The 24,095-nt window shown below is 43.8% G+C and overlaps 2 protein-coding genes, 1 long non-coding RNA gene and 1 other non-coding gene across 5 annotated transcripts in view; 1 reads left to right on the top strand and 3 right to left on the bottom strand.

Annotated features, from left to right (window-relative positions):
* The window catches only part of RUSC2 (RUN and SH3 domain containing 2), a 66,365-nt gene extending 64,353 nt beyond the window's left edge, over positions 1–2,012 (bottom strand). The window contains exon 1 of the mRNA XM_040481607.1: positions 1,696–2,012. The gene's annotated coding sequence lies outside the window, so the exon portion shown is untranslated. The remainder of the gene's footprint in view (positions 1–1,695) is intronic.
* On the top strand, positions 635–23,948 carry LOC121034634 (uncharacterized). Of its 2 annotated transcripts, XR_005792538.1 has the most exons (5): positions 646–724; positions 1,119–1,169; positions 3,190–3,275; positions 22,191–22,310; positions 23,367–23,948. It is a non-coding gene; the product is annotated as an uncharacterized LOC121034634 (long non-coding RNA). The 2 variants fall into 2 exon arrangements; XR_005792537.1 differs by having other exon boundaries at positions 635–1,169.
* LOC121034633 (phospholipid-transporting ATPase FetA-like) overlaps positions 11,087–24,095 on the bottom strand; it is a 101,609-nt gene continuing 88,600 nt past the window's right edge. The window contains exons 19-29 of the mRNA XM_040481612.1: positions 23,534–23,698; positions 21,766–21,877; positions 20,245–20,350; positions 19,742–19,886; positions 19,022–19,205; positions 16,572–16,795; positions 15,165–15,248; positions 13,334–13,579; positions 13,006–13,144; positions 12,075–12,205; positions 11,087–11,978 (exon numbers count right to left, since the gene is read on the bottom strand). Of these exons, the coding sequence (XP_040337546.1) occupies positions 11,787–11,978; positions 12,075–12,205; positions 13,006–13,144; positions 13,334–13,579; positions 15,165–15,248; positions 16,572–16,795; positions 19,022–19,205; positions 19,742–19,886; positions 20,245–20,350; positions 21,766–21,877; positions 23,534–23,698 (1,728 nt within the window). The 3' untranslated portion in view covers positions 11,087–11,786. The remainder of the gene's footprint in view (positions 11,979–12,074; positions 12,206–13,005; positions 13,145–13,333; positions 13,580–15,164; positions 15,249–16,571; positions 16,796–19,021; positions 19,206–19,741; positions 19,887–20,244; positions 20,351–21,765; positions 21,878–23,533; positions 23,699–24,095) is intronic.
* LOC121035196 (U6 spliceosomal RNA) lies at positions 20,609–20,711 on the bottom strand. Its single transcript, XR_005792785.1, has one exon. It is a non-coding gene; the product is annotated as a U6 spliceosomal RNA (small nuclear RNA).

Raw genomic sequence — 24,095 nt, 5'->3', positions numbered from 1 at the left:
GGATAGTGGTGGGCTCTCTCTTCCTTCCCCAAAGCCATAACACTGCCTCCTAAGAAACTCGAATCACTATTTTTACTAATACCCTGAGCCTCAGTTACAATAATGCCCATACTGGTCAGGCAAGTACTTCTCGGCTTAACAACTCCTACGGCTTCCCAGCCATTTTTCCATCACTCTGCAAAATCATCTACTTCCTCACAGAACCTAGGTCAAAACTGAGGTCTCTGAACCCTGTCTTACCTTCAGGAATCTCAATCTGTTCAGGTTATCCTCCTCAGAATCAACAAAAACAGGTTTCAGGCTGTTCTTTGAGAATGCCATCTTTAAAAGACTCACATTCTCATCTATTACTACTGACCCTGTTCACATAGTGGTAATCCCTGCCTGACTCTGGCCTACCAAGATATAAATGGCCCATATGGCCTGATCATACTACAGTAGAATTTAGGAATCTTTGATATCTATCACACTAGGCCTGCCTGGGATGTCTACCACTCCGGTCCCTGAGAAGTGTGAGTGGGCGTACCCAGGAGCTAAAGTGTAAAATCAACAAGGTCCTTCATTCCTCAACCTGTCCTGAAGCACCAGCTGACTACACTGAGTCAGCTTTAAAGGCTGTGGCTGGTCTCCAGAATTTTTCCCCAGAGGGAGTAGTTAGTCACTAGGGCAAGAGGAGCAGGTCACTTGGGCAAAGCTCTTTCAAGTTTATCTCGGCACCTCTAAGGTACTTACCAGTAAGAATTTCTGCAGCTCCCAACCCTCATTAATATATAGATATATATATTTGTAAATAGAACATAAGTGGAAAACAGATGATACATAGAAGGTCCTACCAGAATGAAATTAGATTCATGAATTCAAAGACTGAATATATTGTTTTAGGATCCTGATATGAGCATCACAAGTAATCCCCCAGATGCTCTTCCTTTCCACCCCGCCCCCCTTTCATATAACTGGAGACACCTTTCCCACCAAACCACTCTGCCTCACACCCTCTGCATTGGGCTCATTCATTCATTTATACACCCATCAAATATTTAACTGAGCTGATAACATGTGCCAGGCACTGTGCTTGGCGCTGGGGATACAAATGAATACTGTATGGTCTTTGCCTCCAGGATTGTCCCGAGCCAGCCCTGAGCACGGGATCACCGTGCCCTTCACAGCAGGTAAGTGCGGTGTCAGGGGACTGGCAAAACGTCAGGCCAAACATTTTCTAAGGTGAGAGTGACAAAAAGATCCTATTCTAGTTCAGGAAGATGACAACTTGGGAGCCAGGGGGCCAACGGGGCGGAGGGCACCGAGGACCCTCTGGGACTGGCTATGCGGAGGCCCCTACTACAGTCCTGGGGTCGGGTGCTCGGCAGCCAAGATGCGGGTACAACGATGACAGCCGGGCGCGAGTCAGCTGAGGGGTGTCACCGAAGGGACAGTTTGAGGAGACGGTTGGGGTGGATCTGGGGTGACGCCCAAAGGGATGTTTGGTCCTTAGGGCTTGAGGCTTCAGTGGATGGTAGAGGTGAAGTGTCAGGAGGAAGGAAGGTGGGAGTGGACCGGCAGGGTGGGGATGAAGGGCCACGGAGAAGGGCTGAGGGGAAGGGCGGCGGCACAGAGAGCTTTCCCCTAAGGGATTGTTTGGAACGTGAGGGCAATGGGTCTTCCGGACCCCACCAGCCCCCAAAGAAACGTCCCTACCTCGTTTCTCTTCTCAGCGTGATCCTACGGTGCCCGCGGCGTTGGTGGAGGCGGCGGCGCGGCCGGCGGCGTCTCGCGCCCCTCTGGGGTCGCGTTGCAGCTGGGACAGGCCGGCGCCCCCCTCCTCTCCAGACGGGTTGGTAATGTCCGGTTCCCCCTGCAGCCGCGGCGCCGATGGTCCAATCTGGGTTGCCCTCATGCCGCCCCTCCGGACGGCGCGTTGGTTCGGTCCTTCGGGCCCGCCGTGTTTGGCCCACCTCCCCCGCTTCTCGCTGTGATGGGTGCAGCGAGTCACGCGCAGAGCTTTCCCGCGAGGGGAGCGGCGAGGCTTCCGCTGTGGCCCCGCCTTCTGCGGCCCGCGCCCCGCCCCTTCGGGGCGGTGCGCGGCGAGGCGCGTCTCGAGTCTTCGGGAACCCAGGTGACCCTGGGCGTGGGCCTAATGGCTTCGAAGACAGGTGTATCTGTGCACCCACTTTCGCCTAAAGCAGCAAGTCTCAACCCTGACACCTCAGTAGACCCTCTTAGGGAAAACGGAAAATGAAAATAGAGCAACAAAACCAAGGCCTGACCTCGGAGACGGCTGAATCAGGATCATTGGGATGGGAGTGTAGTGGTGGTTGGGAGGCCCCAGGCTGTGATATTTTTAAAAGTACCCCATGCATCACCAGGTTAAGAATCTTGGTAAAACCTGGAACTGACAAAGACTCTCTCCTTTGACCCAAACTTTAGGATCCTTTGAGTTCTCTGCTGGACTAGGCCTGACCTTGGGCTTCCCCATAGAATCCAGTTTGAACAAGAATCTTCCTAAGTCAGTTTAGTTAGAATCCCCCACCTTTGGTATCTGACCACCCTTTGTATCTTACCACCCTGGTCTGCCTTCAAGCAAGAATTCTGTTGAGACCCTTTAGCAAGAATTCCCCTTACCCCTGATGTATCCTCTTAGCAATTGCTATCTATAGTCTGAATGTTTGTGTCTCTCAAATTCACACATGGAAATATCCCCAAAGGTGATGGCTCTAGTAGGCTGGGGCCTTTGAGAAGTGGTTGCATCATGAAGGTGGCACCCACATGAATTGAATGAGTGCTCTTATGGAAGAGGTCTCTCAGAGCTCCCTAGCCCAATCCTCTAGGTGAGGATACAAGGGGAAGTCTGCTGCCCAGAAGGGAGCCCCTCACCCAACCAAGCTGCCACTCTGATCTCTGATTTCTAGCCTCCAGAACTGTGAGAAGTAAATTTGTTGTTTATAAGCTACAGAGTCTGTGGTACTTCACTATAGCTGCCTGCACAGACTAAGACGGTAATTTTCTATCCACTGACCCCTATACTGCTACTTGGCTAGAAAATCCCCCCTCTTCTTGTTGGTGTCTGAGTTGAGCTCAATCTCTCCCCCATTTGCAAAATCCCATTTCAATGGTCCCCATACCTGTTGTGATGCCCTTTAAGGTCTGCCTTACCATCTTTAACAAGTGTCATGAATAACTTTTTTCTTTAAGAGAACTCATGCTCTTCCTGTTCCTCATGGAAGGCAGGATGTATGTGGGACATTGAGGATCCTGTTGTCTCTTTCTTCCTGACAAAGGTCAGTGGGGGATGGGGTGGGAGGTGGGCAGGTGGTCACTCAGCAAATAATATAAATTCCCTGGGTTCCATGCTTCGTGAAAGTTAGAGACTGAGACCATATGCATTCACAGGGTTGTTGGCTCACAGTCAAGGAAGCAGATAAATGTCATGCTGTGTAATGCATCCTCAGGCTTCACAGAAGTGGTGTGAACAGAGTTTTGAAGAATGAATGGTAAAGGGTGTGGGGGAATCAGCATGTCCAAAAGAACACAGGGGCAAAACAACTGATATGCTTAAGGTGTGGGGTATAATGGAGAGAGCACAGCAGATATAGTCAGGGGCTTTTGAAGAGCTTCCTATGATATACTAAAGAGTTGGGACACATTCTGTAAACAGTGGAGAGACACTGAAGGGCTTTATGCAGTGGGAGGAATGACAAATCAAATTTGAATTTCAGAAATAAAATTCTGGGGGGGGTGGTGATGTGGAGAAGGCTAGGACTGCAGGTAGGGAGATTGATGAAAAGTTGTATGCTTGTACAGTTAGGTGGTCCAGGGTAAAGACTTAACCCAAACTAGGCCAAACAGAATCCCTTCCCTGAGAATTTGGAATTGGGGGAGAACTATACCCTTATTCATAGTTGGACTTACAATGGAAACTGAGATCTGTGACCATCTTTTACTTGCCAAATGGCCTGAGTAGCAAAGAAAAGCAGTTTGCTGAGAAGGATCAATCTGTTTCAAAGAAAGGAGCCAAGTGTAGACACAAAGAGGTTCCTGGGGGGCTTTCCAGCAGTGTGTTCCACTTTGGAGGCTCAGCTTGACTTCTACCCTGGGTTCATGGCACATCTTTCTATCATTTCATATAGTCTCATTTTTGTCTTCAATAAGCAAAGATTACTTCCTGTTATTTGTGTTATGAGCTAATTTTTGAAAAGGTAAAATCATGAGTCTTATACAAATATAAAATAAACACATATTAAACTCACTAATTAGTGAGGGAGCTAATTCAAGAAACTAAAACCGGTTCAGATGAGGATTTGACTTTTATAAGTGTGTATTTTCTACCAGACAAAATTATTTTGCATGATCAGGAACAAGAATCATTTGCATTGTCATGGATAGAAACATTTTGCATTATTACCAGTATTCAAACAGATTTGCACTTTCAAATTTCACTTTAGTAAGAGCATGGATATTGAGTTACAGGAAAGTAAAGAAACCAATTGAGACTCTGTAGTAATTATAATGAGAAGTGAGAGGATCTGAATTAGGGCAGTGGCTGAGGAGTTAGATAAAAGGAGACAGATTTAAGAGAGATTTAGAATATAGAATCAATGGGACTTAATGCTTAATTAAATGTGTTGTTGGGGGAGCCTGGGTGGCTCAGTCAGTTGGGCTTCCGACTCTTAATTTCTGCTCAGGTCATGATCCCAGAGTCCTGGGATGGAGCCAGGCATCAAGCTCTGAACTGAGCATGGAGCCTGCTTTTAAGATTCTCTCTCTCTCAGGGGCGCCTGGGTGGCGCAGTCGGTTAAGCGTCCGACTTCAGCCAGGTCACGATCTCGCGGTCCATGTGTTTGAGCCCCGCGTCAGGCTCTGGGCTGATGGCTCGGAGCCTGGAGCCTGTTTCCGATGCTGTGTCTCCCTCTCTCTCTGCCCCTCCCCCGTTCATGCTCTGTTTCTCTCTGTCCCAAAAATAAATAAAAAACGTTGAAAAAAAAATTTAAGATTCTCTCTCTCTCTGTCTCTCCTCTTTCTCCCTCCCTTTGCCCCTCTCCCCCCGCTGGTGCCCACTAAAATAAAAATAAGTAAAAATAAATAAATAAATAAATAAATAAATAAAATAAATGTGTTGTTGGAGGCAGGGCGTAAAGTTGATCAAATGACTATGATGACTCCCAGGGTCCTCCAATGCTGAGTCTTCTCTAAACCTCTGAACATATCTTGGATATGTATCTTGGAGCTAGAATTGCTGGGAAATGTTGGAGCTAAGAATTGTGCCCTTGGGGTACCTGGGTGGCACAGTTGGTTAGGCTTCCAACTCTAGATCTTGGCTCAGGTCATGATCTTGTGGTTCATGAGTTCGAGCCCTGTGTTGTGCTCTGCAACTAATGGTGTGGAGCCTACTTGGGAGCCTGCCTCTCCTTCTCTCTGTCCCTTCCCTTCTTGTGCTCTCTAAACAAACCAACAAACAAACATAAAAATGTTTTTAAAGAATTGCTCCCTTGTTTCTTTTCTCCTGGCAGTGGTAAATAAATTATTTTTCCTGCAAGTTCTTAAAGAAAAGGTGCAGGGTGAGCCAGATGGTTCTGTGACCTTGCCCTGTTCCTAAAAGGCTGTAGATGAGGAAAAAGTCTAAACTTGGCCTATATAAACTGGAATTGCCTTTGGGTTTTTGCTATTGGCAAAAACAGGGAAAAAGATGTCCTTATGGAACCTAACTTCAGAAAGCCCCTCATGGGGTTCTTTCCTGCAATGAAATAATATCTTTGTTTCTCTTTGGACATCTGCTTATGCTTTTGCTACAGGCTAAATATCTTGGCTCACTTACCTTCATAAAGCAAATCATGGCCACTTTAAAATGGAGGCCCCACTGTTCCCGAAACTGTTCTTATCATTGACTTAGTTTCCCACTCACCAGCTACTGTCCTTATCACTGACTTAGTTTCCCAGAGTTCTAATTCTAATTTCTAGAGAGAGAGAAGCTATAGTGAGTTATATATCCACTCTTGGCCAGTTGTGGCTAGGGGTAGTGGAGTCAACTGGCACCAAACATGACCACCCAAATTCACCCCTTCATCAGGGCTGTGTGGGGAGAGTCAGTAATCCATGAATTTAGTATCCTGCTTTTCAGAGAAGCCATTGGGTAAATCCATAGGATCATTTGACAAACCAGTGCTTGCATCTTTGGTAGCCAACCCATGTCGTCCTTTGAGTCTACCTTCAAAATATATCCTCTAATCATCTACTTATTTCTCCACTGCTTCTATCCTCATCTAAGCCACCACCATGCCATGCCTAGACAACTGTAACTGCCTACTAAATAGTCTCCCTGAGGTCACTTTTGCATCCCTATTGTCCAGAGAGTGGCCTGAACAATCTTCCAAACTGGCTTTAAAGCTCTCCACTGTTTCCCATCATATCTATCAAAACACCCTTCTCTTTGTGCATCATGTTTTGTCTACATTGGCGTCTTTTTCCTACACACAAAGATAGCTCCTATCTTAGGGACTTTTAAGTAGCTATTTACTCTGCTTATAATGTCTTTCCACTATATTTTTGCAAGGCTAGATCTTTCTAGTCATTTATGTCTCATTTCACATGCCACTTCTTCAGAAAGGCCTTTTATGACTACTAAATACAAAGTAGCTCCCCCTTCCTTCTCACAGTCCCTCACTATTAAAGTATCTTCATAGCACTTATTATCTGAATGATCTTGTTTACTTTGTTATTGTTTCCCTTAATAGAATGTAAGATCCATGATAGTAGAAACCTTTTTGATTTTTGGCTTTCACTGTATCTCTACGTTGAGAACAGTGCCCAGATCATAGTAGATGCTCAGTAAATACTTGTACATGTGGATGAATGTGATGGAGAGAGAGAGAGAGAGAGAGAGAGAGAGAGAGAGAGAGAGAGAAATTGGAACCTTGAAAGGATGGGATTTGTGGGATAGGGATTACTATAAAACCATTTTATTTTGTCTTCCACTCTTTAAACCCACTCCATAAGACTGTACATTTCATGAATTTTCTGGTCATTTTCAGGTAGCAACCAGTACTTGTCACTGCTTCACTTTAATAATTAAAATAGCCAGACTAATAAAATAATTCTTTAAACTTCAAACTTTAAAATTATGGCTTTTCCTATCTCTCAGCTTGGCCCTACTATCAATGCCCATGTTTAGTGGGAAAAGGGGGTGAGGATTCGTAGATGTCTATCTTTTCTCTCTTGCTTAGCTTGCTAGCACTCTCAGAGTTTGAGCAGGGTGGAAAGAGAAGAGATGAGGAAGGTTCTTACTTGGCTAATACTACCACAAACTAGTTTTAGTGCTTGACAAGTATCTAAAGCTGACTCTCAAGGAGCCCTTTTGTAGGTTTTTCGGTGACACCCTCACTGTTGATTGAGCTATTTCTCCTATACCTAGTTACTTTAATATGGGTGAATTCAGCTCTAGTTGGTCACTTACAACTCCTTTAGAAATCTCTAAGAATTAAAAAAAAAAAACTTTACTTAAGTATACTTTACATACAATAAATTTGCAGATTTTAAGTGTACAGTTTGATGAGTTCTGACAAATATATACACCCAGGTAAATACTTCCAAAATCAAGATATAGAAAATTTACCTCATGTCCCTTCACAGGCAGTCAAACCCTGAGGCAACCTTTTATCTAATTAGAAATATCTAACGATTTGACAACAGATCTATTGCTTCCTTCTGCTGAGATCTCAACTTTTCAGATCCTGTCTCTCTGACAGGATAAAGAAACCCTAATTAGGTCTGTTACATGGCCCATATGTGGTCTATGGGGAGTACCCATGCATCCCTTTGTCCTGAAAAATAATGGGGGCATAGGCCAATCTCACCAGCCACCTCTTTTTGCTCTTCCATAAAAAAGGTAGCTAATTGTTCTCCTGCTTTTTAGATTTTCCAGGTATGAGTTAGGTATGAGTTCTCTGTAACCCCAAACACATTAATCATATCAATTTCTCCAAAGAATTTCCTTAAAACCCTCTCAACTTGAACTGAACTTGGGATGGGACTCAAAGTCCATTAGTAATTCTCTCTAAAGATCCCTTATCAATGTCTAAATTTCTGGCCTTTTTCTCAAGGTGGGTGAGGTGATTAAAAGTTGCACACTTATTTTTCATACCCCCCTTTCCAAGTCTTGCATGATCATCTCACCCTTCAGTTTGGAACGTGGCATGTGCTGTCTTGGATCCTCAGCAGAGACTGAGACTCAAATCTCCCAAGATGCACATAAACCACCAGGAGAGGATGCTGATTCTTCAGGAGCTTTGGGGGATACTATAGGTCCAAATTGTATTCTTACAAATGCCTTATAAGGGAGACCATGTGTGACCATGTTTCATAAAAAGAGACCTCTAAAGTATAACTGAACACTACATACCAAAGGATAAGATTTATTTTGAAAGGACAGGGTAAGAGGCAAGTTTAGGGCAAATAAAAGGTAGTAGATTTAATTTACTCATTCACTGAAAAACATTAATAATCTAAGTGCCAGTACTGAATACCAAAATGAAACAGAGTTCTTGTCCTCAAGGAGATCATCATGGCCTAGCAGAAAAGACAGATAAGTAAATCATAATTAAAAGAGGCATGTGAGTGATAATACATTCAAATCTTGAGAACTGAAAATAAGAGAAATATACAAGGTGGTCTAATATAAGGAAGGTCTGGTCCAAGGAAGAGGCACCCAAATCAGAATAGGAGGTTGGGTGTCAGTGAAGGCTCCCAGAGGAAGTGACCCAAAGCTGAGAGTGAAGAGCAGATAGACATTAGCTAGACAAAGGAGGGAGGTGTATTCTAAGAGGAGAGAATACAAAGAGCCAAAGCATAGAGGCTTCTGAAGACAATGGAACCTTTGAGGAATTACAAATAGTTTGATATGGCAGAAATGAGAATAGGGGTGCCTGGGCGGCTAAGTCGGTTGAGCGTCCAACTTCCGCTCAGGTCATGATCTCACAGTTTGTGGGTTCGAGCCCCATGTGGGGCTCTGCGCTGACAATTCAGAGCCTGGCGCCTGCTTCAGATTCTATGTCTCCCCTCTCTCTCTGCCCCTCCCCCGTTCGTGCTGTCTCTCTCTCTCAAAAATAAACATTTAAAAAACTTTTTAAAAATGAGAGCATATGCAGCAGAAATTGGTGATGAAGCTAGAGAGGTAGGCAGCACCCAGGTAGGAAAGCTATGATGAGTCATTAAAGGTTTTTAAACCGGCAAATGACATGATCTGATTTGTATTTTAAGAGGTCATTCTCTGTGGTATAGATAATGGATTGGAAACAAGTAGAACCAGAGGCAGGGAGACCAGAGAGGCAGATGTTGCCATAATCTAGGCAAGAAATGATGACAGCAGTGGGACTGGGGAGGATAGTAAGGGACAGATTTGAAGACATTTCTAAGAGTAAATGGAACTTGGTAACAGAATGGATTGGATTAGAAGAATGAAAGGGAGGAGTCCAGAAAGACTGAGGTTTCCGGTCTGAGTTAGTGGGTGGTGATGCTGTTCGGGGAAAGAAGAAAAACAGGCAGAGAAGCAGATTTCAATATCCTTTCATTTCATTTGTTCATTAATTCAATAGACCTTTACTAAAGGCCTATTATATGCTTTGAATAACAAGTAAATCAATGATTACAATGCCCTGTGATAAGTGTCACTGAAAGAGGTACACACAGGAGAGCAATTAAATAAATAGGAAGGGTATGTAAGTCACACTGAGGAATTAGGGGAAGCTCTTGGAGGAGACTGCCTAATCTAATCTTTCAAAAAAAAAAAATTGGGAAATTCACAAAACATACAATTCACCATTTTAAACTATACAATTCAGGGGGCATTTAGTATATTCACAATGCTGTTTGACTACCACCTCTATCTACTTTCAACTGTTCTGAGATTTGAAGGGTGCCTAGGAGTTTGTTGGATGAAGAAGAGGGTGAGGGAAAGCATTTTAGGATATAAGAATAGCATGTTTGATGACATGAAGACCAGAAGTGGCATGGCTAGTGTGAATACACATGGGGGAGTAGTGTAAGACAAGGTAGAGAGGGCCCAATAATAAAATGTCCCAATTTTAGCTTTATCCAGAAGGCATGGAAAGCCACTAAAAGGTGCAAAGCTGGGGTCTGACATGACCAAGTTTGCTGTTTATAAAGACTACTCTGGAAGTGGTACTGGTGATGCTTTAGACAAGAGGAAAACCAGGAACATGAGTTGGGAGATTTTATGCAGTAATCCAGATGAGAGGTGATCAAAGTTTGAACAAGGGCAACGGTGGTAAAAATGGAGGGAACTGAAAACAAGACACAATAAAGATGCAGAATTTACATTACTTGATGACTTATAAGACATCAGACTAGAGGAAGAGTATAGGATGATTTCCATCATACTGTCTTGGGTGACTGTGATGAGGGTGATGACATTCTGGGGTAAAGTTCTGGGGCAAAATAATTAATATATGTTGGTGGACTGAGTGTGAATTTCCTAAGATTCAACTAAATGAAGGATTTCAGAATCAGTTGTTTTTTTTTTTTAACGTTTATTTATTTTTGAGACAGGGAGAGACAGAGCATGAACGGGGGAGGGTCAGAGAGAGAGGGAGACACAGAATCTGAAACAGGCTCCAGGCTCTGAGCTGTCAGCTCAGAGCCTGATGTGGGGTTCGAACTCACAGAGTGTGAGATCGTGACCTGAGCCGAAGTCGGACGCTTAACCGACTGAGCCACCCAGGCGCCCCCAGAATCAGTTTAATAAATGGATCTGGATCTAAGAGAAAGAGCTGGTAAATGAAGTCATGCATCTGGATGAAGTCACTCAGGAAAGATACTGAGAAAGATGTGCAGAGAACCTGGTACTGAACTTTAGGAACCAATATGTAAGGTGTATAAAGGGGAAAAAGCTATATGGTTAAAGGATGTGGTCATACTGAGGTATGAAGTGAAATGGAGCTGAAAAAGGAGAGAAAGCGGGTGGGGAGGGAGATACTGAACTAATTTGAAGGGGGAGGATGGTGGGGACCTGCGGGCCAATGATATTGCTTGGACTATGTTATTGTCACTGGGGTCCAACAGATCATACAAATCTCTCCACTCCAAATTAAGCAATTTATTACTCCATAAACTTCTCAGAAACAATTTCCCAAGTACATACAATTTCTTCTCTAAGTAATTTTATGGAATGAAGACATGTGTTCATCAATTATGACTTATAAATCCTCAAGGCAGGAACCACCTCTTTTTTTTTTTTTTTTTTTTAATCCAGAAACTCCTTTAGCTTCTTATGACCAGCTTTTCATAACTGCCTCCTTTTGCTACCCAGGGCCAGCAAAAAGATTCACCCTGAATTCCCCAGATAAACCTGAGAAGGGTGCCTGGATGGGATATGTTTATGTGGGACCCTGGAAGGTTTATGGTTACTCTGGGTATGGAAAACAGAGCCCAAAGTAAGATTCTTAAGTCATATTTTCTTTTCCCTTTCCTATATTGCATCTCTTCACCCACTACTTTCATATTTTCTTGTCTGGATTAAAACTTGGAAGGGTTGGTGGAAGGGAGGCCTGACATTGCTTTTTCTTGAAATGCTGCAACTCTGACAGATATCTGGGGGTTCTTTCTTTACCTTTCCTTGCCTTACCTGGACACAGCCTTCTAGGGAATGCAGCCCCTGAAATGAGAGCTAAAGGGCAGGTTTATGCTGGTTTCCCCAGGGCTCAAATCCATCCTTATTAAGTTGTATGAATACAAGGGAGGAAGAGTAATGTCTGATTCCTTTGAGATTTCCCTATGGATCTCTACTTTTTAAAAAGAAAGCTGTTTTTCTTGGATACCGTAGACCTCAATATCTTGCCAGAAGTGATGAGGGCCCCAAAGCCTTGCTTGTGCGAGAATGCATAGGCAGAACGTCGACAGCTTGCATATTTCAGTTTGGTCCGGGTTGGGGGTGGCAGTGGAAGTTTCGTGCAAAGATGAATTCTGTCCATAATCTATAGCCAGAACATGAAGGACAGTGTTTTTATCCACAGAGGCAAAGGCAAAGAGGGCCATGAATTATATCTGGGTAGATTCCTTGTTCTACTCACCTTGTCCACGTTGACAGGCCAGAATAGTGGTTTGAGAAATTGGTACCCAATCACAGGCAAAATACAGAGGACCACGCTGAGGACAATACTCAGCCACATTTGTGGCAGGTTCAGAGTGTTCCTGGCCACACCTGTAAACAATGAGCCAGGAGGGGGAAAGGCTTAACCAGAGTCTAGACTAAGGGGGCTGTCAGCCAGAACTTAGATAACTCTCCAACCCAAAGAAGGAAGTTATTGGTTTGGAGACCATTTAGTCTCCTAATAACATAAATGCAAAAGAATTAGAGTGAGGTGCTTTTCTACAGGCAAAGTCACTGTGAATTCACATGCTTCTGTCTCCCTCTAAAGGCTGGGCAGGCCAGGAAAGATGGGGGTAGGTTACAGGAATCCTAGAACATTGGCCTAGACACAAAAATGGGATGCAGGGTTTTGGAGGGGGGAAAATGAGTGGCTTGATGACAGACGAGAGCCAGCCACATCTAATATCTACCCTCTCTAAATTTTGCTCCCATCAAAGTAGAGATGAGAGATAGGAAAATTAATGTGGGAGACAATAAGGCAGTATGCCACAGTAGAAAGGATATTGGACTGGGAACCAGGAGAGCTAGATTTGAATAATTTTTAAAAACCTGCAGTCTCTAAAATGGTGCTAATAATTCTTGCTCTTTGTACCTCATAGGATGCTTACAAAAATCAAGTTAGGTAAGAAATTTGAAAATATCTCGGAAAATCTAACAGGGTAAAATATTCCCCCAGCTAGATTTTGCATCCTTTTAGGGCAGAGACCATGTCGTATTCATATCTATATCCACAGAACCTAGCACATAGTAATATGTGCTCAGTGAACATTTATTAAACAAATGTATTTGATTCACACTCCTCAACCCTACCCCCAACCTCCTTGCCACATACTGGGTGGGCATAGCCTTACCTAGGAATTGGAAGACGTTGGGGAACATCAAGCACAAGCCATCACTGTACAGGAAGAATAAGATGCAAAAGTAGAAACCCAGGCTACCCCAGGTGAAGATGTGGCTTATCATTGTCCAGTAGGTTGTCTCCAAGGCAATCTGAAAAGCACCCTCTTATGTGCAATACTCTACAATCTGGGGCATATTGGCCACCTCCCTTCTCCAGTCCCGTAATGGAGGATGATCCCTTCCCACCTTCCCTCCCTCCTTCTTCTTTCCCTTTCTTCCAGACAGGCTCCCCACCCAATCCCCTCCCTACCACCCCCCACCCCCCAACACTGGCCACACCTGCATTGTGACCACCCAGAGCAAGGAGGTCTGCACTATTAGGGAGAAGGACTGGTAGTCGGAGATTTCTTTCCCATCACTGCGTACTGAGTTGTAAATGGTCCCCATAGGGATAAAGAACAGGACGAAGGAACTGTAGATCCCATGCACTAAACACTTCACAAATTCCTTCTTGTTGAAATAGAGGTTGTGCTGGCCTGGCTCATACAGCTCTGGGAAGCATAGACTCCATGTTTCATTCACGTCCTGGAAGCACCAGAGGGTAAGGAGGAAGGCTCAGGGTCTCTCCATAGAAGGTCCCATCTCCATCAGAGTAGAAGCTTCTCCCCCTCACTGAGTCTGCTGCCAGGCTGCCTAGGAGCTTCCTCATGGATTACTTGAGAAGTGGAACCAGAGAACAGAGCAGTGACCACAGACCCTTCGTGAAGTCCCATACTCTAGGCAAGGATCTAGGTAGTTAAAGAAAGCTAAGAGAAGTTCAAGATGGTGGTAAGGACCTGGAAACAGTTAGGATTGCAGAGTTAAGGGGGTAATTAGGGTTGGGGTAGCTGGAAGGGAGGACAGGAGCTTGGGATGGGGGGCAGTTGGGACATGAGTCCCCAGTTTTAAGTGATCCCTTAGTTGAATATTTTTTATCAAGAGCCAGTAAAAGGAGAGGGGGAAGCCAGTGGGGACCAGTTAGTCCCATGGAGGTATCCATGTTCTGTGATGCTCCTCCCATTCCTATAGTGACTGGTGAACTCAGGTGACAGGATTCTATATATGGACGCCATTGGATCTTCTTCATCTCCTAAATCTGAAACTTTGAATAACAAAGCTTGGGGCTTGTTTTTGAGAGGTTTTGGGTCCCTAGAATTAGCCAGATTAGTTGAAGCTAGATAGGACACAACTCATCCCTCTAGTTGCTCTGAGGCTAGCAGCTACTTCATGGAGAATTTTCCTTCCTACCCTGATGGAGACCAGGAACCATGATCCCATGATGTCCTCTTTTGGCTATTTTATCCCTCTTTGGAGGCTTCTATTCTATTCATTGTGCCCAAGACTGGAGGTTGGGGTAGAAAAGGAGGGAGAGGTATGGTACCAGGACCCCCAATGCCCAGGAAATTTCTGACAGGGATAGGTGGTATCCCATAGGCTGACTCCCTAGGACTCAAAATGTCATACCCACATTCCCATCCATGGCCTTTAGGACTCTCACCTAGGCCACCTTGCATTGGTTTATCTTAGTATCTCTGTATGGGTCTCTCCTTTCTTGAAGCCCCTTGCTTTACCTAGTCCTGCCCTAATAACTCTATATCCTTTCACTACTGTTATGCACACTCAATTTACTATAAGACACAATTTCCATGTATCTCTATAAAGATAAAATTGAACACAGGAAAACTTGGATTTATAAAACTAATGATTATTTCTGGGGAGAAGGATTCTTTATCTTATGATACCTCTTTAGGTGATGAGTTCCCTTCCTTGCCCTAGAAATTACATTTATTTTATTTTTTTTTCAACGTTTTTTATTTATTTTTGGGACAGAGAGAGGCAGAGCATGGACGGGGGAGGGGCAGAGAGAGAGGGAGACACAGAATCAGAAGCAGGCTCCAGGCTCCGAGCCATCAGCCCAGAGCCCGACGCGAGGCTCGAACTCACGGACCGCGAGATCGTGACCTGGCTGAAGTCGGACGCTTAACCGACTGCGCCACCCAGGCGCCCCTAGAAATTACATTTATAATTGACTTTGTAGAACTCAGCTCTTTTTGTCCTCCCCACTCTTGGGAACATTCCTCAAGGGCCTAGGGGCTTTATCCCTGACTAAGAGGCTTGCTGCTGGTCTTACCTGGTCAAACAGACTCAAGCCCAGGACAGGGAGGGAGGTGTAGACAAGGTTGTAGAAAGTGATAAACCAGGTATCATAAACAGTCTAGAAGAATACCAAGGAGATTTCTTAGATTCCTCTCTTTTCCAAAATCCCAGCTCTACCTCCCAGGTTCAAGAGAGCCCCATTTGCCCCCAACTACCTAGCACTATACTAACCTAAAGCAGGATTTGGATTTTGGAAATCTGACAGAGAAGGGTGACCCCAATCTCTATTTGGTCATACTCTATTTAGAACCCTGGGTCTCAGGCTGGGCAAGGCCATATCAAGTTTGGTTGTGGCCAACCCTACAAGGTTAATTGGATCAACCCTACTGCCATGACCTGAACGATCCATGCCTGCACAGAAAAGATCCCAAGTGCCTGCTAGGGAATGCTAGCTGGATCCCTGCACTCTCAGGCATATAAGCCTCTGGCGTCTTTTTATCTGATTTATGGCATTCAGTAGCTTCTATTACACTGGACACTTTCTAACACTAGCAAGTAGAATAGTCCAATGACCCTCCCCCAGCTGGGTGCTCCATCCTGGGGCCTAGAGAGGGCTCCTTTACCAGCCACAAGAGGTCAGCAAAACACATACATACACACACACCTCTCAGAAACTAGAATGGCTTTGCTAGACACTGGGGGTATACAAGTCTACTACTTTCAGCTGACCAGTCTGTTTCCCTCAGAGCCCAAGGTAACAAAGGTGGTAGAGATCTCCCAAGATAATCATTCCTGAGGTTATTTTTCTTGGGAATCCTTGAGAACCCTGAAAAACTTCTCATAGGAAAATGGATTCCTTGTAGAACATAAACATCCAGGTGTCACTTTTCCCCACTGCTATGGGGGAGATTTAATACTCAAATGTGAAATTAATTCATTAGAGCAACAACAATTCATGTCTGGGGCAGGGAAAAGGGGGATCGTGGTGGGGAAGTAGAAGTAAAGGGAAGCTGTGTTTTGAAGTATGGCTACAGGTAAACCCCATAGTCACCCTGTCTGGCAAGTCTTTGAGGCTTAGCCTGTTCCATAAAGATTACTTTGGATGATTAAAAAAACCCCTCCAAGATCCAAGCATTTCCCCATATTATCTATGTTTGGAAACTATGTCTCCATGTAAGGTCGACGTTGAAAATATCTTACAGGAGAGTTTTGAAGGTGAAGTCCAAGTCAGAGCTAAGCCAGAAAAGTTAGGGTATGGAAATATAAGTTTAAGTGTTAAGGTTAGTAGATGGGATCACCATGGATAAGGAACTTTATGGATGGATGGCAGCATATCATACATTGGTCTCCAGAGAAGAAAAAGGGTCTGAGCTGGCTAAAGTGGAGGGTGAGTAGAGAAGACCCAGCTGACCAGAGTGGGGAATACCACCTGACCTCCTACCTGTGCAGAGAACCCGCTGAAGAAGGCATACCAGAAATGCACCAGGGTGAAAGCAAAATTTTTGTAAAAGAAGTAGCTGAGAAACTTGCACATGCGATTATAGGACCAGCGGCCATGGACCAAGAGTAGACGCTGAAGATAGTGGAACTGGGAGAAGGCATAGTCGCTGTTGAGCATGGCCTGCATTCCCTCCTGGCCGCTGATGCCAACCCCAATGTGGGCAGCTGCAAAGAAATCCCAGAAGCTTCTCAGCCACAGAGCTTGTCAGTTGGGCTACCAGCCTGGGAGGTGTAAAAGAAAGTCTGAGATCATGTTGTACAAATCCCTTATTTTACATTTGGAAAACACTGTTAGGCCCAGCTCAAAATGGCACTTAGTGGAGCCTTTTTCTCTTGAGTGGATTGCCCTTTTCCTTTAGTGGATTGTCAGAAAATAGCCCTTTCATCTACACTTTGTTTTGGATGCTGCCACTCAAGAATGCCTGGCATGGCTAGTACTAGAAAGCTCTCCTGGATGGTCTTTGTACCTCCTACAGCCATCTGGGCTCTTTCCTGCTGTCCAGATGCTGAGGTAAAAATTTCTTGTTATCAATAAAAACCACACTCAGATATCACCTCACGCCAGTCAGAGTGGCCAAAATGAACAAATCAGGAGACTATAGATGCTGGTGAGGATGTGGAGAAACGGTAACCCTCTTGCCCTGTTGGTGGGAATGCAAACTGGTGCAGCCGCTTGGGAAAACAGTGTGGAGGTTCCTTAAAAAATTAAAAATAGACCTACCCTATGACCCAGCAGTAGCACTGCTAGGAATCTACCCAAGGGATACAGTAGTACTGATGCATAGGGGCACTTGTATCCCAATGTTTATAGCAGCACTCTCAACAATAGCCTAATTGTGGAAAAAGCCTAAATGTCCATCGACTGATGAATGGTTAAAGAAATTGTGGTTTATATACACAATGGAGTACTACATGGCAATGAGAAAGAATGAAATATGGCCCTTTGTAGCAACGTGGATGGAACTGGAGAGTGTTATGCTAAGTGAAATAAGCCATACAGAGAAAGACAGATACCATATGGTTTCACTCTTATGTGGATCCTGAGAAACTTAACAGAAACCCATGGGGGAGGGGAAGGAAAAAAAAAAAAAAGAGGTTAGAGTGGGATAGAGCCAAAGCATAAGAGACTTAAAAACTGAGAATAAACTGAGGGTTGATGGGGGGTGGGAGGGAAGGGAGGGTAGGTGATGGGCATTGAAGAGGGCATCTTTTGGGATGAGCACTGGGTGTTGTATGGAAACCAATTGACAATAAATTTCATATATTAAAAAAATTTTTTCTTATCACTTAAAGCCATTTACATCAGTTGAAGATGCAGCATGGATGTCAATCTAACATAATATTTAATTACCTAAGTTTATTTAAGGAGCTAAAATCCACCTGTTAGGAGGAAATAATGATGTACATACTTTGTTAGTGAGTAGCAAATTCTTTAGGAGGCTTAATAGGACTTTTTCTGGATAAAACAAGGATTAGGATTGATGGAAAATGAGACTGAAGTGCCTAAAAATTTTAATTAGTCTACTTAGTGTAGGGTAAATTCACTGATCTTCTGGTATATACCTACTGTATTGCTTAATGGAATAATTGAAACCTCTAAGGCCCTAAAAATCAGAGGAGTTCTAGAAAGTGGGGAAGAGCGCAAGAATACTTTCTAGTATTAAAGCCGAGGCTACAATGTCTGCTAGTGTTTCCTGGATGGGGGGAGAGGTTGGACTAGAGGATCTCTAGGTATTGTCCATATCTCAGAGAACCACAAGTTGCTGGAAGCCAACAATATTCAGCTGAAATTAAAACCAGTTTCAGTCATTTGCTTTTATTGGTCCAAGGCCTCAGTAAGTCTGCTATTCTTCTTCAGCCAGGGGAGTCAGAGCAAGTTCTTGCAAACACTGCTTCAGGGAAGAAAAGATCCCTGCATTGTGCCTCACAGCTAATTCCTCGGTTGGGCAGTCCTGTCTTCTGCCTAACATTGCTCAGGCCTACAGCCTTCAAAAACAGAACAGATTGTGACTCCTGCCCAGGGGTTCTTCATGTAGCCTTTGATGCCATCTTGGAAAGATGGTGTGGTAGTTGCACAACCTGTTGTTCTGTGAATATATGCGTATGTTCTTGTGGGAACCATGTGTATTTGTGTGTGTATTTGTGTGTGTAAGTGCATGAATCTGAATGTTTGTGCATGTCTGCATATGGACTGATATATGCATGTGTAAATAAGTGGGAGAGTAGGTATAGAGGAGGATGAATGAAGTTGCAAAACATTATAAATGTACAATACATATGATATGCAGGACTGTGAACCAAAAACACAGTGCCACTGAGGTCAGTTTTGTCCCTGGAGGAAGGAAAGGGCAAGCCCATCGTTGAAGGTTACTGCCCCCAACCCTCACATGCCTTTGATCATGCTGACATCATTGGCCCCATCTCCGATGGCCAGTGTCACCACATTCTTGTACCTCTTCACCATCTCTACCACCTGGGCCTTCTGAAGGGGTGTCATCCGGCAGCAGATAACTCCCTTGCACATGCACGCTGTTCGCACCAGCTCCAACTCCAGGTTCCCTTCCAGAGCATAGGCCTGCAGCATCAGAACAAACCCACATTTCAGGTTGCCCAAAAAGGCTCTCAGGACAGGACCTTTCTAGGCTCTTCCCCATCTCCATACTCTCCTGTATTACTTAGGTCAGGCATAGAGGCTCCCAGGTCCTCCATTCCCAAGGGAGACAAGTGCCCAAGTCAGTTCTAGGCATCCTCACAACTGACACAGCCTCCAATTGGAAACCAGTCAGCCCAGTTGACTGGGCTATAAGGCCAAGTGACATTTTTGGAGGACTTGTTTCTGTTTGCTTCCCCCTTGCCCCTAAATGACAGGTCACATCAGTGGTGAAGAATTTGGATAAGGAAGGAATATGCCCTTAGCTTCTCTTTCCTTATTATTCCTGCCTGGAGAAGGATAGGGAAAGGTTTCTATCAGGAAAGGGCATCAAAAGAGAGGGGGGGAAAGGGTGACTCATGAAACAGAGAAGTGGTCTTGAAATTTCCCTGAAGTGGGCTGGACCTAGGAGAAGAGTTCTTTGGGAGAACAGAACAGAGTTGTAGCTCTGTGTTGCCCACCAGACTGCAGCCATTGATGATCAAGCCATAGTTGCCATTGGGCACCTCCTCAGGTATTCTGAGCATTTGGGGCTTCGAGGTGAGGTAAATGTTTACTGGGTCTGATTCCAGTAGAGACTCAGGTTTCATCTTGTCCCTGGCTGACCTGAAAGCCAAGAATACTGGTTAATGTCTGACTGGAAGCCCCAGAGTTAGGAAGGAAAAAGTGTCCCAGAATGAAAGTGGGTAATGTGGATAGAGCCTCTACAAAGCAATAGCCAGAACCTCAGACTTGACTGCCTCCTGAGACCTGCCATTGCCTTAGGTCCTTGACCATCTACACACCACACACCACACTTCTCCAACCTCAGAACTCCAACTCCTTGAGCTGTAATGCTTCTGCACAAAATCATATAAAATATTTTAGGTTTTTTTGTTTTCCCCTTCTCCATTTCTTCTTTGTTCCTTCTGGAGTGTGGGAGTCATACTAAATGAACCGTGGCAGTTCTCCCATCTATCTGTACCTGAGTTCTTGCAGAACAGTCTCATTATTCTTGCCTTCCACGATAAACATCCCATCCATTTCTTCCTCAAATATGTTACAGGCATAGGCAATGTTCACAGCAGTCTCTACAGGGAAGGGTGAACACAGGTCACATTTTGTCTATGACAGGGTCTTTACAAAAGTGTACACATACGTAGGCTCTAACAGTGGGCAACAGAGCCCATTTGTTCATGTTTGCCATGGATGCAGTCAAAGTGTATTTTTCATGAGTCACTGGAGACCATATTCAAACACACAGGAGACTGTTTACCTAGTACAGACTTCTGAATAATTTATCAATAATTAGGATCATTCTGGCTTAGCCTTTCTTTTTTTCTCATTTTTTAAATGTGGAATGCTTCATGAATTTGCCATCCTTGTGCAGGGGCCATGCTAACCTTCTCTGTATCATTCCAATTTTAGCGTATGTGCTGCTGAAGCAAGCACCATTCTGGCTTAGTCTTTCAACAGATCTTTCCCTCATTTCTTAAAACAATTCCAAAGCGTATACACTTCTCCAAATAGTCAGGATGTACATCCCTGTGCCTGTGTTTATGCTAGATTTTATGGGGGACTGGGATGTTTTGGTTGTGGTCTTTTCTTTACATCAAGAAATCTGGAATTTGGAATAAATACATACTAAGGAAAAAAATTTTCCAAAAAATAAATCCTGAACCCTGACTGCAAGTGATATCAAAATTCAGAGGAGAGATTGGAATTGTTATAGAAACTTTCCTGGAAAAAGAGTTTGAGGGATGAGTAAGACTTATTTAGGTGAAGAAAAAAAACATTTCAAATGGGAAAACAACTCAAACAGAGGCTCTAGAATAGGAATTTGATTGTTTGGGACATACTAAAGATGATGGTCACTTCAAGTTGCAGTATATGTAAGTAGCAAGAAATTATCCAGATCTTGAAGGCCAGACAGTAGAGTCTGACTTTACCATGAGGAGTTCCTAAAGGTATCTGATCAGAGGAATAACATATAAAAGTAGTATATTTTAGTGAGATTAAACTGATCGAATGTAGGCTGTACTGAAATTAATAAGGACAAGAGACAGAAATCAGTTCATAAGTTTTTGCAGAAGTTCAGAAGTACAGCAAACAGGGAACAAAGGCTGAATTAAGGTGGTTGCACAGTCAAGGGGATCTTCAGAAGATACGGTGGGACATGGTAAGAGAATGAATCTTTGGGACAACAGAGAGGGTGCAGTCAAAGATAACTCCAAAGTTTTTAGCTTGTGGGTTTCTGGATGACAGGGATCATGTCTGATTGAATCATCTCTGTTTCCTCAATGCTTAACACAGCATCCGGCATAAAGTATGCTCTTAACAAACTATGTGCAAGACTGGGAGTAAAGATGTCCTGTAAGGACTTGGCCTGGGTTATAAGGTAATTATGAAATAAATGGCTAAGACAAAAAGAAAATACAAAATAATATAAAGAAATGTCTAAGGTGGGTAAGGAAGAGGATTGGTCAGGTCAGGACCTCCCCTTTACCTTGCTTATCTCCAGTTAAGACCCACATTTTAATTTGGGCTTTGTTCAGGGTGGCGACTGTCTCAGGTACTCCATCCTGCAGCTTGTCTTCAATGGCTGTGGCCCCTAACAGCTTTGAACAGAGATAGCAGTGAGTGAGGAAAAAGCAGAGCATCACAGCATTTAGCTCTACCCAACAACTCAACTGGCACCTCATCACATTCTTATTAAGTTGTCTCTGTCCTGGCATGAGGATCCAGATAGTATAAAATTCAGCACACTCTGCTTCTCAACAGATTCAGCTTTTCAAACACATAAATCAAATTTAAAAACAGAATATTAGGGATCAAAGAGGGAAAAGACTTGCCCAAGTCATACATGAAGCTGTGTGACACTTCTAAACCATCTGTTTCTCAACACACTTTCCGTTCTCTCTTGCTTCACAGCATACTTCCTGGCTTGCAGGGTTGGCCACAGGGCTGGGCACCGGGACTCAGTCTGAGGAACTGACAGATGGACAAACTACTGGCTGATTTCTGCTAGGCCTCCAGAAGGACAGAGTAGAGGTACTAACCTAACAACTGATTATGGAAGGAGATTTGTAAGCTTTGGGATCTCTGTGTTTTCTCATTTGGTATCAATAATTTCTCTTTTTATAGCAGAGCCAACCTGTATCATTCAGGTAAAAAATACTTTGGGATCACCCTTAACTTCTCTTTCTTTCATATTATAATCTAATCCATTAGCAAATCCTGTTGGCCCTACCTTTTAAAAAATGTACAAAATTCGACCACTCCTCACCACTTCCACTACTTCTACCTAGTCCAAGCTATCATCATCTCTCACCTGTACTATTCCAACTACCTTCTAATTGGTCTCCCTTGGTCTGTGATTGCTCCCCTATAGTATAATCTCAACACAGCAGTCAGAGTGATTATTTTGAAAGCTATCGCATCACTTCATTGGTTGAACTCTTCAATGGCTTTCCATATCTCATTATAAGTCCTTACACTGGCTTATGAGGGCACTCTACTACTTCCCTGTCTCACGTCCTTTTATTCTCTCCTCCTCACTTAAACTGTACCAGCCAGACTAACTGCACCTTGCTGTTCAACTAACAAGTTAGGCCTGCTCCTATTTCAGGGCTTTCACTCATGCCATTCCCTCTGTCTGGAAAGCTAATCCCCCAGAGATCTGCTTGGCTTGCCACCTTCTTCACGTCTCTGCTCAGACTAAACAACCTATTTAAAATAGCAACTATGTCTTGCCCTCTCCAAGACATACATGCATATGCTGATACTCCCTAGCTTTATTTTCTCCAACAGCACTTTCATTATCTGACATACTACATATGTCACTTTTTTGTCTGTTTTGTCTGCCACTACATGCTCAGGGCTTAAAACAATGCCTGACACATAGGAGGCACTTAATAAATATGTTGAATGAATGAATGAATGAATGAATGAATGAATGTTTTGTCTTGATTATTCCATCAATTAGTTGTGGATTATCTAATTTGTGCATTATTCAGATCCTCATTTCTCCCAGATTACTTAGTTTCTGTGAGCAGCTTTGGGATAAGATAAAATTTATAACTAGTGTTTCCCCCCTATTATTTACAGGGGGGAAGATTTAGGACATCCCGAATCAGCTTGGATTCCAGTATCCTGTATCTAGAGAAGCTTGAACCTATTGATCTGCTGGAAGCCACTCTCAGAGATCTTGCTCACTCTGCTGACTGCCACCCCCAATTCTGCCCCCAATATGTCCCTGGCTTCCTCACACCAACCATCAAATCTTTTTCAATCTCTTCATAGACATTTGACATTTTATGTTCCCGATTCTCCAAAGACAGGCAGGCTTCACTGTGCTTCTTGCTCCAGGCCTGGAAGAATGAGTTATCCAGTTCTCGGTAGGCCACCATCAGGGTGCGGAGGCCTTCAACGGCAAAATCCTGGAAGACATGTGTGTGCACTGAATAGGCCTGGACTGGGTTAGGGCTGAGTTTAGAGAGTGGCAGACTGACCCCACTGGCCCATCTGCCTGCAAAATAGGGCTTAATAGTTAGTATCATAGTGCTAGTACCTAGCCTAACCAGAAAACAACTGGTGAGCTTTCTCAGCAAAATGTCCTAAAGACATTTCTTTCTGGGGAAAGAAAGAAAGAAAGAAAGAAAGAAAGAAAGAAAGAAAGAAAGAAAGGAAGGAAGGAAGGAAGGAAGGAAGGAAGGAAGGAAGAAAGAAAGGAAGGAAGGAAGGAAGGAAGGAAGGAAGGAAGGAAAGAAAGGAAGGAAGGAAGGAAGAAAAAGAAAGAAAGAAAGAAAGAAAGAAAGAAAGAAAGGAAGGAAGAAA

This window comes from Herpailurus yagouaroundi, unplaced genomic scaffold (assembly GCF_014898765.1).
Source record: "Herpailurus yagouaroundi ecotype Mexico unplaced genomic scaffold, PumYag 160, whole genome shotgun sequence".
In the NCBI taxonomy this organism is placed as follows: domain Eukaryota; kingdom Metazoa; phylum Chordata; class Mammalia; order Carnivora; family Felidae; genus Herpailurus; species Herpailurus yagouaroundi.
The sequence above is the reverse complement of the archived record's forward strand: the minus strand, read 5'-3'. Positions and strand labels throughout refer to the sequence as shown.